The sequence below is a fragment of the Taudactylus pleione genome, unplaced genomic scaffold (assembly GCF_031769625.1).
Source record: "Taudactylus pleione unplaced genomic scaffold, aTauple2 ptg001096l, whole genome shotgun sequence".
NCBI classification, from domain to species: domain Eukaryota; kingdom Metazoa; phylum Chordata; class Amphibia; order Anura; family Myobatrachidae; genus Taudactylus; species Taudactylus pleione.
This window is the reverse complement of record NW_028285497.1, coordinates 342,501-362,375: the sequence shown is the minus strand read 5'-3', so window position 1 is coordinate 362,375 and position 19,875 is coordinate 342,501. Positions and strand designations below refer to the sequence as shown.

The 19,875-nt window shown below is 44.1% G+C and overlaps 1 protein-coding gene across 2 annotated transcripts in view; it reads left to right on the top strand.

Moving 5' to 3' along the window:
• The window catches only part of CAMKV (CaM kinase like vesicle associated), a 207,921-nt gene extending 192,284 nt beyond the window's left edge, over nt 1–15,637 (top strand). For both annotated transcript variants that reach the window (XM_088461783.1, XM_088461784.1), the window contains exons 5-11: nt 1,174–1,312; nt 1,468–1,588; nt 1,724–1,799; nt 2,944–3,080; nt 3,234–3,312; nt 9,042–9,129; nt 14,048–15,637. In XM_088461783.1, coding sequence (XP_088317909.1) covers nt 1,174–1,312; nt 1,468–1,588; nt 1,724–1,799; nt 2,944–3,080; nt 3,234–3,312; nt 9,042–9,129; nt 14,048–14,236 — 829 coding nt within the window. In that variant the 3' untranslated portion in view covers nt 14,237–15,637. The remainder of the gene's footprint in view (nt 1–1,173; nt 1,313–1,467; nt 1,589–1,723; nt 1,800–2,943; nt 3,081–3,233; nt 3,313–9,041; nt 9,130–14,047) is intronic.
• The last annotated feature ends 4,238 nt before the right edge of the window (nt 15,638–19,875 follow it).

The following is a 19,875-nucleotide window of genomic DNA, read 5'->3' as shown; positions in this document are numbered from 1 at the left end:
CGCTCCATCGCTTGGTAATCGCCAGCAAATCGGGCAGTAAAAGGTTAAAAACGACCAGTGATGCTGGTCGTTTTTAACATCAATCATCGCCCGAACATGATGGTCAACCTGACGACCACCGTCAGGTTGCCATATTCGGGGATGATCGATCTGCATACACTGAACGTCTGAACGTTGTGTATGCACTTCACCCCGCGGTAGACGACGACGTCGTAATCGTGCCGTCGTCCCCCGCATCGTTAAATGTATGGGCAGCATTACTGTAAGCAAACAATTCCCTGCAACCTTATAAAAGCCTCCTCTCATACCATCCCCACAGTCCAACACGATTTCTCCTGCGCCTGTCTCCACTACAGCTCCCGATCAGACTCTCCCGGCCTTCTCATCGTCCAACGCTCGCCGCCATCCCATCTCCTTATTACACCGTACCCCTCCCGCTAAATAGTGCTCACACTGATCACGTACTCTCTGATTCCTCTCTATTCAGTGCTGCAGATCAATAATAATAATCTTTTCCATCACCCCACCATATAGGGACAATTTGTCACATATCTAATACACTGCGCTGCTCATTACTACTGTACGTCTACCTGTCAGGGTCACTAGAACACCGCTATAGGGTAATAACATGCTAATGTTTTCTAATTACAGCCCTATATTCCATTTTATTGATCATATGTTGATTGGCGTGGGAAGATGACTAAACCTAGGTGGGCACCAGGATATACAGGGCGTCTTAGCCACAGAATGTACAATATTGTCACTCATTGACGGGGAGATGTACTAAGCCTTGAAAAGTGATAACGTACTAACCAATCAGCTTCTGTCATGTTACAGTCTGTGTTTGAAAAATGACAGTTAGGAACTGATCACTTGTCAAGGCTTAGTACATCTCCCCCTGAGAGTCTTCGTTACCATGGCACCCGATCACTAAGCCTGATCAACTCCATACGTGCCGTGGCTTCCCGTGTGGCACAGAGCTATGATGTCACAGCCCGATGCCATGCTCCCACGCAGAGGACATTCTGTTCCCCACCCGTGCCACCTAATATAAGTGGTGAGGGTACAGGTCAGCACCCCAATGGGAAGGGGCCCAGAGGATAGTTAGCATTTTGGTAAATAATGAGAAAGACAATGTACATATAAGACCAGATGTATTTGCTCCACATTTAGGGCATCGGGCCGTGAAGTTTTTGACTGGATTCTGGACCAGGGATATTATTCGGAGCGGGATACCAGTAACGTCATCCGTCAGGTTCTGGAGGCAGTGGCCTATCTACACTCACTCTGTATTGTGCACAGGAACCTGAAGGTAAGGAGACAGAAGTGAACCCTCACCAGGGGCCGTATACAGAATATGCATAGCCAGAACATATACAATCTATGGGGAAGAGTAGGGGGCGTACCATGGATCCTAATGTCTGATATTCGTGTCTCTTCCATGTCATTGTGTCTCTTTCCCTCTAGCTGGAGAACTTGCTGTATTTTAACCGTATGAAGAATTCAAAAATAGTCATCAGTGATTTTCATTTGGCCAAAGTGGAGACGAGCCTCATTAAAGAGCCATGTGGCACGCCAGAGTACCTCGGTGAGAGCTGGAGCACAAATTATTTTCCTGATAGATTTCTCCCCAACAACGCAGCCGGCAGAGGGGACAGTGGGGGGTCCTGGTCCTACAAACCATATCAGTAACAAGTCTTTTTGGCTCTTATTGTTTTTGCAGCCCCCGAGGTGGTCGCACGTCAGAGATACGGACGGCCTGTGGACTGCTGGGCGATCGGAGTCATCATGTATATACTGTGAGTGATAACTATGTTATTGCTAGTGGCAGAAAAGGAATTAAAGGAAACTGATACCTTGGCAGCAACATTAGTGTGACAGGTTAATATAATATAATTATTAAAGCCCTTATTCCATTATACAAACGGTATTAACAACTAATGACTGCACATATCACAAGAGCAAAATATACTGTGTGTTTAACACAGTTGTGTTTCTGCAATTATACATTATGATGCAATATCAATTACGTGTATATTCCAGCAACACATAGCCTTGGGTATGTAATAGTGATGGACTGTAGCAGGTGTGTAATAGTGATGGACTGTAGCGGGTGTGTAATAGTGATGGACTGTAGCGGGTGTGTAATAGTGATGGACTGTAGCGGGTGTGTAATAGTGATGGACTGTAGCGGGTGTGTAATAGTGATGGACTGTAGCGGGTGTGTAATAGTGATGGACTGTAGCAGGTGTGTAGTACTGAAGATAGCATTGGATAAGCAGCAGTGATGTAGCAGTGGGAGCGAAGGAATGACAGGTAGCGTATAACCGCGATAGGCCGCGCTGGGTGCATAACCGCGATAGGCAGCGCTGGGTACGTAACTATGATAGGCCGCAGTGACTGTGTAATAGTGACAGGTAGGAATGGGTGTGTAATAGTGACAGGTAGGACTGGGTGTGTGATAGTGACAGGCAGGACTGGGTGTGTAATAGTGACAGGCAGGACTGGGTGTGTAATAGTGACAGGCAGGACTGGGTGTGTAATAGTGACAGGCAGGACTGGGTGTGTGATAGTGACAGGCAGGACTGGGTGTGTAATAGTGACAGGCAGGACTGGGTGTGTAATAGTGACAGGCAGGACTGGGTGTGTGATAGTGACAGGCAGGACTGGGTGTGTAATAGTGACAGGCAGGACTGGGTGTGTGATAGTGACAGGCAGGACTGGGTGGGTAATAGTGACAGGCAGGACTGGGTGTGTAATAGTGACAGGCAGGACTGGGTGTGTAATAGTGACAGGCAGGACTGGGTGTGTGATAGTGACAGGCAGGACTGGGTGTGTAATAGTGACAGGCAGGACTGGGTGTGTAATAGTGACAGGCAGGACTGGGAGTGAGATAATTACAGGATACACTGGTGTTAATATGAAACCTCCGCTCTGTTTCAGTCTCTCTGGTAACCCCCCATTCTATGACGAGATGGAGGAGGAAGACTATGAAAGTCATGACAAGAATCTGTTCAGAAAGATCTTACATGGGGACTATGAGTTTGATTCACCGTACTGGGATGACATTTCTCCTGCAGGTAAGTAACGGCCTGTGTCAGTAGGTGGGTGCGCTCAGTGTAACCGTGCAGGACAGTTTGTGCTCTGTTTGTTATTGCTCTGGGAGAGATAGTCTGCAGTAAGTTGTCCTTCGTGCAGAGCAGACAAAACTAATACTTTATTCTCCACTGCAGCCAAAGACCTGGTAACACGTCTGATGGAGGTGGAACAGGACCAGAGGGTGACGGCTGCAGACGCCATCAGTCATGAATGGTGACGTCTCTCGTGTGTCCACCATACGTTTCATCCACTCATTCATATAATGAACCACCAGCATTTCCCCATTTAGAAACATTTCCATGTTTTGTGAACAAGGAGAAATAAAACCTGTTCATCATTTTCCTTTCATGTGGATGGTAAAATCATTTCATCATGACCTATAAGTGTTAGTAGTAAAACCAGCCAGCCGCACAAAATTCATCTCCGACGCATTTCTCCCTCTAACTATTCCCATTGACAAATGTCACCAGTGTGCAGAGAGGTGTAGGTCATACAGTATGTACATCCTGTAATATACTGTATATGACATATGTGAGCTTGGGTACCAGCAGTTCACCATCTTGACCTATAAGTGTTAATAGTAAGTCCAGCCAGCCACACAATATTCGATACTGATGCATTTCTCCCTCTAACTATTCCCATTGAGAAGTGCCACCAGTGTGCAGAGAGGTGTAGGTCATACAGTATATACATCATGTAATATACTGTATATGATATATGTGAGCTTGGGTACCCTGGACTATATAGTGTATTCTGGAGGAGATGATAAAGGTCATTTGCAAACCATAAAATATGCAGAGGTGAAATACATTTCTAGCTGTGCAAGTGGGCCTAATGCTCCACCTCGTATATAATAGGGAGCACAATCACAGTCCGCCTTCACTCCCTATTGTTGCTCCAGTAAAACAGCTTCAATTTCTCCAGGTTTATTTCATAACTTCTGGTAAGTGCAGCATAAGTCATGTCTTCATTATACAAATAACAGAATGTCAGCGCTATGTTTATTCTGTGTCACTTCACTTAATACTTTTATTACATTGAACTGCACATAAAAAATAAGCTTTGCTCCACATCCGAGGCCTCATTTTCTCTATAGCTAAGGACACTATAACTAAAGCTTTCGCCGGTAGATACATTTCCTCTATAGCTAAGGACACTATAACTAAAGCTTTCGCCGGTAGATACATTTCCTCTATAGCTAAGGACACTATAACTAAAGCTTTCGCCGGTAGATACATTTCCTCTATAGCTAAGGACACTATAACTAAAGCTTTAGCCGGTAGATACATTTCCTCTATAGCTAAGGACACTATAACTAAAGCTTTAGCCGGTAGATACATTTCCTCTATAGCTAAGGACTCTATAACTAAAGCTTTAGCCGGTAGATACATTTCTTCTGTAGCTAAGGACACTATAACTAAAGCTTTAGCCGGTAGATACATTTCTTCTGTAGCTAAGGACAGTATAACTAAAGCTTTAGCCGGTAGATACATTTCCTCTATAGCTAAGGACTCTATAACTAAAGCTTAGCCGGTAGATACATTTCCTCTATAGCTAAGGACTCTATAACTAAAGCTTTAGCCGGTAGATACATTTCTTCTGTAGCTAAGGACACTATAACTAAAGCTTTAGCCGGTAGATACATTTCTTCTGTAGCTAAGGACAGTATAACTAAAGCTTTAGCCGGTAGATACATTTCCTCTATAGCTAAGGACTCTATAACTAAAGCTTAGCCGGTAGATACATTTCCTCTATAGCTAAGGACACTATAACTAAAGCTTTAGCCGGTAGATACATTTCCTGTATAGCTAAGGACACTATAACTAAAGCTTTAGCCGGTAGATACATTTCCTCTATAGCTAAGGACACTATAACTAAAGCTTTAGCCGGTAGATACATTTCCTCTATAGCTAAGGACTCTATAACTAAAGCTTTAGCCGGTAGATACATTTCTTCTGTAGCTAAGGACACTATAACTAAAGCTTTAGCCGGTAGATACATTTCTTCTGTAGCTAAGGACAGTATAACTAAAGCTTTAGCCGGTAGATACATTTCCTCTATAGCTAAGGACTCTATAACTAAAGCTTAGCCGGTAGATACATTTCCTCTATAGCTAAGGACACTATAACTAAAGCTTTAGCCGGTAGATACATTTCCTGTATAGCTAAGGACTCTATAACTAAAGCTTTAACCGGTAGATACATTTCCTCTATAGCTAAGGACACTATAACTAAAGCTTTCGCCGGTAGATACATTTCCTCTATAGCTAAGGACACTATAACTAAAGCTTTCGCCGGTAGATACATTTCCTATATAGCTAAGGACACTATAACTAAAGCTTTAGCCGGTAGATACATTTCCTCTATAGCTAAGGACACTATAACTAAAGCTTTAGCCGGTAGATACATTTCCTCTATAGCTAAGGACTCTATAACTAAAGCTTTAGCCGGTAGATACATTTCTTCTGTAGCTAAGGACACTATAACTAAAGCTTTAGCCGGTAGATACATTTCTTCTGTAGCTAAGGACAGTATAACTAAAGCTTTAGCCGGTAGATACATTTCCTCTATAGCTAAGGACACTATAACTAAAGCTTTAGCCGGTAGATACATTTCCTGTATAGCTAAGGACTCTATAACTAAAGCTTTAGCCGGTAGATACATTTCCTCTGTAGCTAAGGACACTATAACTAAAGCTTTAACCGGTAGATACATTTCCTCTGTAGCTAAGGACACTATAACTAAAGCTTTAGCAGGTAGATACATTTCCTCTGTAGCTAAGGACACTATAACTAAAGCTTTAGCCGGTAGATACATTTCCTCTATAGCTAAGGACAGTATAACTAAAGCTTAGCCGGTAGATACATTTCCTCTATAGCTAAGGACACTATAACTAAAGCTTTAGCCGGTAGATACATTTCCTCTGTAGCTAAGGACACTATAACTAAAGCTTTAACCGGTAGATACATTTCCTCTGTAGCTAAGGACACTATAACTAAAGCTTTAGCAGGTAGATACATTTCCTCTGTAGCTAAGGACACTATAACTAAAGCTTTAGCCGGTAGATACATTTCCTCTATAGCTAAGGACAGTATAACTAAAGCTTAGCCGGTAGATACATTTCCTCTGTAGCTAAGGACAGTATAACTAAAGCTTTAGCCGGTAGATACATTTCCTCTGTAGCTAAGGACACTATAACTAAAGCTTTAGCCGGTAGATACATTTCCTCTGTAGCTAAGGACACTATAACTAAAGCTTTAACCGGTAGATACATTTCCTCTATAGCTAAGGACACTATAACTAAAGCTTAGCCGGTAGATACATTTCCTCTGTAGCTAAGGACACTATAACTAAAGCTTTAGCCGGTATATACATTTCCTCTATAGCTAAGGACACTATAACTAAAGCTTTAGCCGGTAGATACATTTCCTCTGTAGCTAAGGACACTATAACTAAAGCTTTAGCCGGTATATACATTTCCTCTATAGCTAAGGACACTATAACTAAAGCTTTAGCCGGTAGATACATTTCCTATATAGCTAAGGACACTGTAACTAAAGCTTTAGCCGGTAGATACATTTCCTCTATAGCTAAGGACACTATAACTAAAGCTTAGCCGGTAGATACATTTCCTATATAGCTAAGGACTCTATAACTAAAGCTTTAGCCAGTAGATACATTTCCTCTATAGCTAAGGACACTATAACTAAAGCTTTAGCCGGTAGATACATTTCCTCTGTAGCTAAGGACACTATAACTAAAGCTTTAGCCGGTAGATACATTTCCTCTGTAGCTAAGGACAGTATAACTAAAGCTTTAGCCGGTAGATACATTTCCTCTATAGCTAAGGACAGTATAACTAAAGCTTTAGCCGGTAGATACATTTCCTCTGTAGCTAAGGACACTATAACTAAAGCTTTAGCCGGTAGATACATTTCCTCTGTAGCTAAGGACAGTATAACTAAAGCTTTAGCCGGTAGATACATTTCCTCTATAGCTAAGGACACTATAACTAAAGCTTTAGCCGGTAGATACATTTCCTCTGTAGCTAAGGACACTATAACTAAAGCTTTAGCCGGTAGATACATTTCCTCTATAGCTAAGGACAGTATAACTAAAGCTTTAGCCGGTAGATACATTTCCTCTATAGCTAAGGACAGTATAACTAAAGCTTTAGCCGGTAGATACATTTCCTCTATAGCTAAGGACACTATAAGTAAAGCTTAGCCGGTAGATACATTTCCTCTATAGCAAAGGACACTATAACTAAAGCTTTAGCCGGTAGATACATTTCCTCTGTAGCTAAGGACACTATAACTAAAGGTTTAGCCGGTAGATACATTTCCTCTGTAGCTAAGGACACTATAACTAAAGCTTTAGCCGGTAGATACATTTCCTCTACAGCTAAGGACACTATAACTAAAGCTTAGCCGGTAGATACATTTCCTCTGTAGCTAAGGACACTATAACTAAAGCTTTAGCAGGTAGATACATTTCCTATATAGCTAAGGACACTATAACTAAAGGTTTAGCCAGAAGATACATTTCCTCTATAGCTAAGGACACTATAACTAAAGCTATAGCCGGTATATACATTTCCTCTATAGCTAAGGACACTATAACTAAAGCTTTAGCCGGTAGATACATTTCCTATATAGCTAAGGACACTATAACTAAAGCTATAGCCGGTAGATACATTTCCTCTGTAGCTAAGGACACTATAACTAAAGCTTTAGCCGGTATATACATTTCCTCTATAGCTAAGGACACTATAACTAAAGCTTTAGCCGGTAGATACATTTCCTATATAGCTAAGGACACTGTAACTAAAGCTTTAGCCGGTAGATACATTTCCTCTATAGCTAAGGACACTATAACTAAAGCTTAGCCGGTAGATACATTTCCTATATAGCTAAGGACTCTATAACTAAAGCTTTAGCCAGTAGATACATTTCCTCTATAGCTAAGGACACTATAACTAAAGGTTTAGCCGGTAGATACATTTCCTCTGTAGCTAAGGACACTATAACTAAAGCTTTAGCCGGTAGATACATTTCCTATATAGCTAAGGACACTGTAACTAAAGCTTTAGCCGGTAGATACATTTCCTCTATAGCTAAGGACACTATAACTAAAGCTTAGCCGGTAGATACATTTCCTATATAGCTAAGGACTCTATAACTAAAGCTTTAGCCAGTAGATACATTTCCTCTATAGCTAAGGACACTATAACTAAAGCTTTAGCCGGTAGATACATTTCCTCTGTAGCTAAGGACACTATAACTAAAGCTTTAGCCGGTAGATACATTTCCTCTATAGCTAAGGACACTATAACTAAAGCTATAGCCGGTAGATACATTTCCTCTATAGCTAAGGACAGTATAACTAAAGCTTTAGCCGGTAGATACATTTCAGATACAAAAACTCCTCCATACACTGATCCTTCCCACCACATCATTCACACTTATATAACCACATCCTACAAAACGAAAACTCATTGCCGGTTGTTTAGTTCACTCACATCTCCCACACTCAGCGACAGACACTTGGCCCATTCCCTTCCTCCCATCAGGAGATGCTGCATGTAGCGCCCCCTGCAGACACCATCGTAGTCACATGTACAAGCTATGGATGTTGCTATACATCAGGCAAATCTGCACCATAACAGGTGTAAAAGGCATTTGCACTGCATGAAGCACATTGTTTTATTCCCGTAAATGTGGTTTATGTTATGAAGCTCACCCAGAGCACACCAACATGAACCAAGACTATAGTGCAATGTAACATAAAGCCATATAAAGTCACCTCTCCTTACCCTCAGTGTGCTCTGCTTCTTGCTGGCCATAACAGGGGTTTTCCATGACATGGGATTCTCCACCATTGTGAAATTATTATACCAGTATCTGCTACTCTGCATTAATTGGAGTTCATGTTTTTTTTTAGGGTTTCAGGTAATGCAGCATCTGATAAAAACATAAAGGACGGGGTCTGTGCTCAGATTGAGAAAAATTTTGCTAAAGCCAAGTGGAAGGTGAGTTCTCCAATTACTATTATCCCTCTAGTGACAGCTCCAGTAACTATTATCCCTCTAGTGAGTTCTCCAATTACTATTATCCCTCTAGTGAGAGCTCCAATTACTATTATCCTTCTAGTGAGAGCTCCAATTACTATTATCCCTCTAGTGAGAGCTCCAATTACTATTATCCCTCTAGTGAGAGCTCCAATTACTATTATCCCTCTAGTGAGAGCTCCAATTACTATTATCCCTCTAGTGAGAGCTCCAGTAACTATTATCCCTCTAGTGAGAGCTCCAATTACTATTATCCCTCTAGTGAGAGCTCCAGTAACTATTATCCCTCTAGTGAGAGCTCCAATTACTATTATCCCTCTAGTGAGAGCTCCAATTACTATTATCCCTCTAGTGAGAGCTCCAATTACTATTATCCCTCTAGTGAGAGCTCCAGTAACTATTATCCCTCTAGTGAGTTCTCCAATTACTATTATCCCTCTAGTGAGAGCTCCAATTACTATTATCCTTCTAGTGAGAGCTCCAATTACTATTATCCCTCTAGTGAGAGCTCCAATTACTATTATCCCTCTAGTGAGAGCTCCAGTAACTATTATCCCTCTAGTGAGTTCTCCAATTACTATTATCCCTCTAGTGAGAGCTCCAATTACTATTATCCTTCTAGTGAGAGCTCCAATTACTATTATCCCTCTAGTGAGAGCTCCAATTACTATTATCCCTCTAGTGAGAGCTCCAATTACTATTATCCCTCTAGTGAGAGCTCCAATTACTATTATCCCTCTAGTGAGAGCTCCAATTACTATTATCCCTCTAGTGAGAGCTCCAGTAACTATTATCCCTCTAGTGAGAGCTCCAATTACTATTATCCCTCTAGTGAGAGCTCCAGTAACTATTATCCCTCTAGTGAGAGCTCCAATTACTATTATCCCTCTAGTGAGAGCTCCAATTACTATTATCCCTCTAGTGAGAGCTCCAATTACTATTATCCCTCTAGTGAGAGCTCCAGTAACTATTATCCCTCTAGTGAGTTCTCCAATTACTATTATCCCTCTAGTGAGAGCTCCAATTACTATTATCCTTCTAGTGAGAGCTCCAATTACTATTATCCCTCTAGTGAGAGCTCCAATTACTATTATCCCTCTAGTGAGAGCTCCAATTACTATTATCCCTCTAGTGAGAGCTCCAATTACTATTATCCCTCTAGTGAGAGCTCCAATTACTATTATCCTTCTAGTGAGAGCTCCAATTACTATTATCCCTCTAGTGAGAGCTCCAATTACTATTATCCCTCTAGTGAGAGCTCCAGTAACTATTATCCCTCTAGTGAGTTCTCCAATTACTATTATCCCTCTAGTGAGAGCTCCAGTAACTATTATCCCTCTAGTGAGAGCTCCATTAACTATTATCCCTCTAGTGAGAGCTCCAGTAACTATTATCCCTCTAGTGAGAGCTCCAGTAACTATTATCCCTCTAGTGAGAGCTCCAGTAACTATTATCCCTCTAGAGAGAGCTCCAGTAACTATTATCCCTCTAGTGAGAGCTCCAATTACTATTATCCCTCTAGTGAGAGCTCCAGTAACTATTATCCCTCTAGTGAGAGCTCCAGTAACTATTATACCTCTAGTGAGAGCTCCAGTAACTATTATCCCTCTAGTGAGAGCTCCAGTAACTATTATCCCTCTAGTGAGAGCTCCAGTAGCTATTATCCCTCTAGTGAGAGCCCCAGTAACTATTATCCCTCTAGTGAGTGTTCCAGTAACTATTATCCCTCTAGTGAGAGCTCCAGTAACTATTATCCCTCTAGTGAGTGTTCCAGTAACTATTATCCATCCAGTGAGAGCTCCAGTAACTATTATCCCTCTAGTGAGTTCTCCAATTACTATTATCCCTCTAGTGACAGCTTCAGTAACTATTATCCCTCTAGTGAGAGCTCCAGTAACTATTATCCCTCTAGTGAGTTCTCCAATTACTATTATCCCTCTAGTGAGAGCTCCAATTACTATTATCCCTCTAGTGAGAGCTCCAATTACTATTATCCCTCTAGTGAGAGCTCCAGTAACTATTATCCCTCTAGTGAGTGTTCCAGTAACTATTATCCCTCTAGTGAGAGCTCCAGTAACTATTATCCATCCAGTGAGAGCTCCAGTAACTATTATCCCTCTAGTGAGTTCTCCAATTACTATTATCCCTCTAGTGAGAGCTCCAGTAACTATTATCCCTCTAGTCAGAGCTCCAGTAACTATTATCCCTCTAGTGAGAGCTCCAGTAACTATTATCCCTCTAGTGAGAGCTCCAGTAACTATTATCCCTCTAGTGAGAGCTCCAGTAACTATTATCCCTCTAGTGAGAGCTCCAGTAACTATTATCCCTCTAGTGAGAGCTCCAATTACTATTATCCCTCTAGTGAGAGCTCCAGTAACTATTATCCCTCTAGTGAGAGCTCCAGTAACTATTATCCCTCTAGTGAGAGCTCCAGTAACTATTATCCCTCTAGTGAGAGCTCCAGTAACTATTATCCCTCTAGTGAGAGCTCCAGTAGCTATTATCCCTCTAGTGAGAGCTCCAGTAGCTATTATCCCTCTAGTGAGAGCCCCAGTAACTATTATCCCTCTAGTGAGTGTTCCAGTAACTATTATCCCTCTAGTGAGAGCTCCAGTAGCTATTATCCCTCTAGTGAGAGCTCCAGTAGCTATTATCCCTCTAGTGAGAGCCCCAGTAACTATTATCCCTCTAGTGAGTGTTCCAGTAACTATTATCCCTCTAGTGAGAGCTCCAGTAACTATTATCCCTCTAGTGAGAGCTCCAGTAACTATTATCCCTCTAGTGAGAGCTCCAGTAACTATTATCCCTCTAGTGAGAGCCCCAGTAACTATTATCCCTCTAGTGAGTGTTCCAGTAACTATTATCCCTCTAGTGAGAGCTCCAGTAACTATTATCCCTCTAGTGAGAGCTCCAGTAACTATTATCCCTCTAGTGAGAGCTCCAGTAACTATTATCCCTCTAGTGAGAGCTCCAGTAACTATTATCCCTCTAGTGAGAGCTCCAGTAACTATTATCCCTCTAGTGAGAGCTTCAGTAACTACTATCCCTCTAGTGAGAGCTCCAGTAACTATTATCCCTCTAGTGAGAGCTCCAGTAGCTATTATCCCTCTAGTGAGAGCTCCAGTAGCTATTATCCCTCTAGTGAGAGCTCCAGTAAGTATTATCCCTCTAGTGAGAGCTCCAATTACTATTATCCCTCTAATGCGTTAATTTCCACACTCCCCATACATTAGTACATTAGTATAGGTACATTAGTACATTAGTATAGGGATATTAGTACATTAGTATGGGTACATTAGTACATTAGTATGGGGATGTAGAAATTAGGCATTATGTATTTTTGGAATCTGATAGTGTTACTATACGCCACTCTCAGGTGGCATATAGCGGGTTACACTTACCTGCTGTCAGCTGGGCAGGTCCTCCTCGGCTCGCTCTGTCGCTCCCTGGTCCCTCCTCCATCTCCGTTTGCTGCCCTGACTGTAGTCTCCCGGCAGAACAAAGTAAAGTTTTTTTTAAAAAGCCAGAGGCGGCTGCAGCGTCCAGGTAGGAGGGGGACAGGGAGGTGAGCGGAGGTGGTAGGAGGGGGACAGGGGGGTGAGCGGAGGTGGTAGGAGGGGGACAGGGGGGTGAGCGGAGGTGGTAGGAGGGGGACAGGGGGGTGAGCGGAGGTGGTAGGAGGGGGACAGGGGGGTGAGCGGAGGAGGGGACAGGGGGGTGAGCGGAGGTGGGAGGAGGGGACAGGGGGGTGAGCGGAGGTGGGAGGGGGGGACAGAATTACCGCAGCTGTAGGCAGTGTTGTGCATGCGCTGTTTTTGTGAACGTTCTGTGCACCTACAAGTCTGGGGAGAGATTTAGGATTTAGATTTATCAACAAGTTTTATCATACGCAAGGAGTTTTAAAACTTGTTGTGTATGATTGGCTGGAGCACCGCTATCAGCTCCTGACAGTCATCTGTTTGACAAATGACAGCTGGGAGCTGATTGGCTGGAGCCCAATTATCATACGCAACAAATTTTAAAACTCATTACGTATAATAATAGAACTAACTGGGCCCCTAAATCTCTCCCCAGATTTGTGGGTGCCTGGGATGGAAGTAGGCAGTGCCCCTTATTCATTCCTGCCCAAAACACCCTCCAGAAGCTTTGCCGTTGGGCCTGGCTCACAGCTCTGGTGCAAAATTGACTTAAAGAAGAAGAGTGGCCATGACCTGGGCCCACAGTCCCCTGAATGCCACCACCCGAGTCCTCCGGGCAATTAGCTAGCTGGGACTCCCATGAATTCTGGTACCTCACTCAGACTCAGGAGACCAAGCGTTCAGGCCAAGAGATGTCGGCAAGATAACAAATCTGTCCAAGAATCTCCACGATGCTTGTTACATAGGGGAGGCTTTTCACCCTTAGTACATATGAGAAATTCAGCCACATCTTAAGGTGCGTACAAACTAGACGACTCGCAAAAGATGCAATGTCATCAACGATTTCCCTTGAACTCCCAGACAAACGATATGTTGCATAAACTGTCTAATCTGACAGACGATCTGACCAGGAGATTGGCAGATGTCGTCTGCTGTAGGGAAGATCTGAAGATGTGATGTATGACCCGATCGGACACGCATCGGCATCATGATCGTGATTTGGACATATTTTACACGATTTGACGTTCCGATGCGTCGAAATCGGGCAAATTGTGCAAAATATTGTCTAGTGTCTACGCACCTTTACACCCAATCCCCTCATCTTGTCCACCCAGGTGCCAGTGAGATCTTGGTCTACAATTTTTCCTGCATGTAGCGATTAATCACCGGCACTCATGCAGGAACATCCCACACTCCCGTTATCCTCGCAGACGCATAACGCCACAATCTGTCTCTTTCAGAAAGCCGTGCGAGTCACCACCATGATGAAGCGTCTGAGAGCCCCGGAACATACGGAGTCCAAAACTCCCTCTCCGTCCAAGGACGAGGAGAAGACTCCCAGCCTGGACACACCTACCCCATCGCCCGCCATCACTCCGGCTGAGGAGGCGCCTTCTCCGCTCTGTCCTTCTACCGATGGGACCGGCTGAGACCCCGAGGGAGGACAGCAGAACACCTAACCCTATTCACCGCAGAGCATATAATCATTAACCCTTCCTCTCCCGCCTCTAGTGGGGGAACCTCTGCAATCACTAGAATTGTCTCTGTCCGAGAGATCTACAGCAGATTTGCAGAGCAGAGCGATATCGGTCCCATTGATTGCTAGAGAGAATTGCAGCACAGACCTCCATCGCATTGCCCCAGTAACCCTTCCACTGCTACGCAGAGCATTACTTTTTCCTCCTTTTACCCTTAGTTGCACTGTTAGAGCGCTTTATCTCTCCCCGATTACCCTTTATGCTGCTAGATAACACGGCACGGCCTCCTGCCCTCCGCTCTCCCTTATATATGTAATATGGACCTTTCCCCGCAGGACGACACTTTCTATCTCAAAAACGCTAAAATCTGCTTTAGAGCATGTGAAATATTTGTTACAGAAATTTGACCTATTTATTCCTATTGTGAGATGGCCTCGTCCCTGCCGCTCTCTGGCAGCCCCTCAGTAATGCCCCTCACCCTTCTACACTCATTACAGCCTCGCCCCTGCCGCTCTCTGGCAGCCCCTCAGTAATGTCCCTCAGTAATGCCCCTCACCCTTCTACACTCGTTACAGCCTCGTCCCTGCCGCTCTCTGGCAGCCCCTCAGTAATGCCCCTCACCCTTTTACACTCATTACAGCCTCGTCCCTGCCGCTCTCTGGCAGCCCCTCAGTAATGCCCCTCACCCTTCTACACTCGTTACAGCCTCGTCCCTGCCGCTCTCTGGCAGCCCCTCAGTAATGCCCCTCAGTAATGCCCCTCACCCTTTTACACTCATTACAGCCTCGTCCCTGCCGCTCTCTGGCAGCCCCTCAGTAATGCCCCTCACCCTTCTACACTCGTTACAGACTCGTCCCAGCCGCTCTCTGGCAGCCCCTCAGTAATGCCCCTCACCCTTTTACACTCATTACAGCCTCGTCCCAGCCGCTCTCTGGCAGCCCCTCAGTAATGCCCCTCACCCTTCTACACTCGTTACAGACTCGTCCCTGCCGCTCTCTGGCAGCCCCTCAGTAATGCCCCTCAGTAATGCCCCTCACCCTTCTACACTCATTACAGCCACATAAATGAATGAAAAGGCCTCTACCCTGTACCTGTGAGAGAGGAGCCTTATAACGTAACAGCAATGGCCGCTAGCCTAACATACGTCAGTACACAGGGGGCAGCCGCATTGCTGGGCCCACTATCAGGCTGGCAGCTTATTATATTCCCAGATCACCTTTATCTTTTGTGTCATACTCATGTATTTACCTGCCTGGGACGTGCCCCCCTTTTACTTTCCTTTTGGTGGGGGACACGCTATGTACAGACCTTACCCTGTGTTTTCTATGCTTTTCTTTAAATAAACGCTGCTTCTCCCAATGGTCTTATTCTGTATCACGGCGCATTCTTACAGCGAGGAAAGGACCTGGGGAATATAGTGTTTCCAGCTTTTATCATAGAACTGGAAATGATTTACACTATATGTGACTGCACTGTATGTGATTGTACAGTATGTGATTGCACAGTATGTGATTGCACTGTATGTGATTGCACAGTATGTGATTGCACAGTATGTGATTGCACAGTATGTGATTGTACAGTATGTGATTGCACTATATGTGATTGCACTGTATGTGATTGCACAGTATGTGATTGCACTGTATGTGATTGCACTGTATGTGATTGCACTATATGTGATTGCACTGTATGTGATTGCACTGTATGTGATTGCACTGTATGTGATTATACAGTATGTGATTGCACTGTATGTGATTGCACTATATGTGATTGCGCAGTATGTGATTGTACAGTATGTGATTGCACTGTATGTGATTGCACTGTATGTGATTGCGCAGTATGTGATTGCGCAGTATGTGATTGCGCAGTGTGTGATTGCACTGTGTGTGATTGCACTGTGTATGTGATTGCACTGTGTATGTGATTGCACTGTATGTGATTGTACTGTATGTGATTGCACTGTGTATGTGATTGCACTATGCAGAACCGTCTCTCTACCAGTTTTGCTATGTATTCTATGGTAATGGTACAATTAGGAATTACTGTACTTTATAGTACATATAATACAGCATATTATAGCTATACAGTGATGGCCGGGCAGCATATTATATGTAGTACAGTGATGGCCGGGCAGCATATTATAGCCGTACAGTGATGGCCGGGCAGCATATTATATGTGGTACAGTGATGCCGGGCAGCATATTATATGTGGTACAGTGATGGCTGGGCAGTATATTATAGCCATACAGTGATGGCCGGGCAGCATATTATAGTCGTACAGTGATGACCGGGCAGCATATTATATGAAGTACAGTCATGGCCGGGCCAGCATACTATATATGGTACAGTGATGGCCGGGCAGCATATTATATATGGTACAGTGATGGCCGGGGAGCATATTATAGTCGTAAAGTGATGGCCGGGCAGCATATTATATGTAGTACAGTGATGACCGGGCAGCATATTATATATGGTACAGTGATGGCCGGGCAGCATATTATATATAGTACAGTGATGGCCGGGCAGCATATTATATGTAGTACAGTGATGACCGGGCAGCATATTATATGTAGTACAGTGATGGCCGGGCAGCATATTATATGTGTTACAGTGATGGCCGGGAAGCATATTATATGTGGTACAGTGATGGCCGGGCAGCATATTATATATGGTACAGTGATGGCCGGGGAGCATATTATAGTCGTAAAGTGATGGCCGGGCAGCATATTATATGTAGTACAGTGATGACCGGGCAGCATATTATATATGGTACAGTGATGGCCGGGCAGCATATTATATATAGTACAGTGATGGCCGGGCAGCATATTATATGTAGTACAGTGATGACCGGGCAGCATATTATATGTAGTACAGTGATGGCCGGGCAGCATATTATATGTGGTACAGTGATGGCCGGGAAGCATATTATATGTGGTACAGTGATGGCCGGGCAGCATATTATATGTGGTACAGTGATGGCCGGGCAGCATATTATATATGGTACAGTGATGGCCGGGCAGCATATTATATATGGTACAGTGATGGCCAGGCTGCATATTATAGCCGTACAGTGATGGCCGGGAAGCATATTATATGTGGTACAGTGATGGCCGGGCAGCATATTATGTGTGGTACAGTGATGGTCGGGCAGCATATTATATGTGGTACAGTGATGGCCGAGCAGCATATTATATGTGGTACAGTGATGGCCGGGCAGCATATTATAGCCGTACAGTGATGGCAGGGCAGCATATTATATGTAGTACAGTGATGGCCGGGCAGCATATTATATGTAGTACAGTGATGGCCGGGCAGCATATTATATGTAGTACAGTGATGGCCGGGCAGCATATTATATGTGGTACAGTGATGCCCGGGCAGCATATTATATGTGGTACAGTGATGGCCGGGCAGCATATTATATGTGGTACAGTGATGGCTGGGCAGCATATTATAGCCATACAGTGATGGCCGGGCAGCATATTATATGTGGTACAATGATGCTGGGCAGCATATTATAGCCGTACAGTGATGGCCGGGCAGCATATTATATGTGGTACAGTGATGGCCGGGCAGCATATTATATGTGGTACAGTGATGGCCGGGCAGCATATTATATGTGGTACAGTGATGGCCGGGCAGCATATTATATGTGGTACAGTGATGGCCAGGAAGCATATTATATGTGGTACAGTGATGGCTGGGCAGCATATTATATGTGGTACAGTGATGGCCGGGCAGCATATTATATGTGGTACAGTGATGGCCGGGCAGCATATTATATGTGGTACAGTGATGGCCGGGCAGCATATTATATGTGGTACAGTGATGGCCGGGCAGCATATTATATATGGTACAGTGATGGCCGGGCAGCATATTATATGTAGTACAGTGATGGCCGGGCAGCATATTATATATGGTACAGTGATGGCTGGGCAGCATATTATAGCCGTACAGTGATGGCCGGGCAGCATATTATATATGGTACAGTGATGGCCGGGCAGCATATTATAGCCGTACAGTGATGGCCGGGCAGCATATTATATGTAGTACAGTGATGGCCGGGCAGCATATTATATGTAGTACAGTGATGGCCGGGCAGCATATTATATATGGTACAGTGATGGGCGGGCAGCATATTATATGTAGTACAGTGATGGCCGGGCAGCATATTATATGTAGTACAGTGATGGCCGGGCAGCATATTATATGTGTTACAGTGATGGCCGGGCAGCATATTATAGCCATACAGTGATGGCCGGGCAGCATATATGTAGTACAGTGATGGCCGGGCAGCATATTATATATGGTACAGTGATGGCCGGGCAGAATATTATAGCCGTACAGTGATGGCCGAGCAGCATATTATAGCCATACAGTGATGGCCGGGCAGCATATTATATGTAGTACAGTGATGGCCGGGCAGCATATTATATGTAGTACAGTGATGGCCGGGCAGCATATTATATGTAGTACAGTGATGGCCGGGCAGCATATTATATATGGTATAGTGATGGCCGGGCAGCATATTATATGTGGTACAGTGATGGCCGGGCAGCATATTATAGCCGTACAGTGATGGCCGGGCAGCATATTATATGTAGTACAGTGATGGCCGGGCAGCATATTATATGTAGTACAGTGATGGCCGGGCAGCATATTATATATGGTACAGTGATGGCTGGGCAGCATATTATATATAGTACAGTGATGGCCGGGCAGCATATTATATGTGGTACAGTGATGGCCGGGCAGCATATTATATGTGGTACAGTGATGGCCGGGCAGCATATCATAGCCGTACAGTGATGGCCGGGCAGCATATTATATGTAGTACAGTGATGGCCGGGCAGCATATTATATGTAGTACAGTGATGGCCGGGCAGCATATTATATATAGTACAGTGGTGGCCGGGCAGCATATTATATGTGGTACAGTGATGGCCGGGCAGCATATTATATGTGGTACAGTGATGGCCGGGCAGCATATTATATGTGGTACAGTGATGGCCGGGCAGCATATTATATGTAGTACAGTGATGGCCGGGCAGCATATTATATGTGGTACAGTGATGGCCGGGCAGCATATTATATGTGGTACAGTGATGGCCGGGCAGCATATTATATGTGGTACAGTGATGGCCGGGCAGCATATTATATGTGGTACAGTGATGGCCGGGCAGCATATTATATGTGGTACAGTGATGGCCGGGCAGCATATTATATGTAGTACAGTGATGGCCGGGCAGCATATTATATGTAGTACAGTGATGGCCGGGCAGCATATTATATGTGGTACAGTGATGGCCGGGCAGTATATTATATGTGGTACAGTGATGGCCGGGCAGCATATTATATGTGGTACAGTGATGGCCGGGCAGCATATTATATGTAGTACAGTGATGGCCGGGCAGCATATTATATGTGGTACAGTGATGGCCGGGCAGCATATTATATGTGGTACAGTGATGGCCGGGCAGCATATTATATGTAGTACAGTGATGGCCGGGCAGCATATTATATGTGGTACAGTGATGGCCGGGCAGCATATTATATGTGGTACAGTGATGGCCGGGCAGCATATTATATGTGGT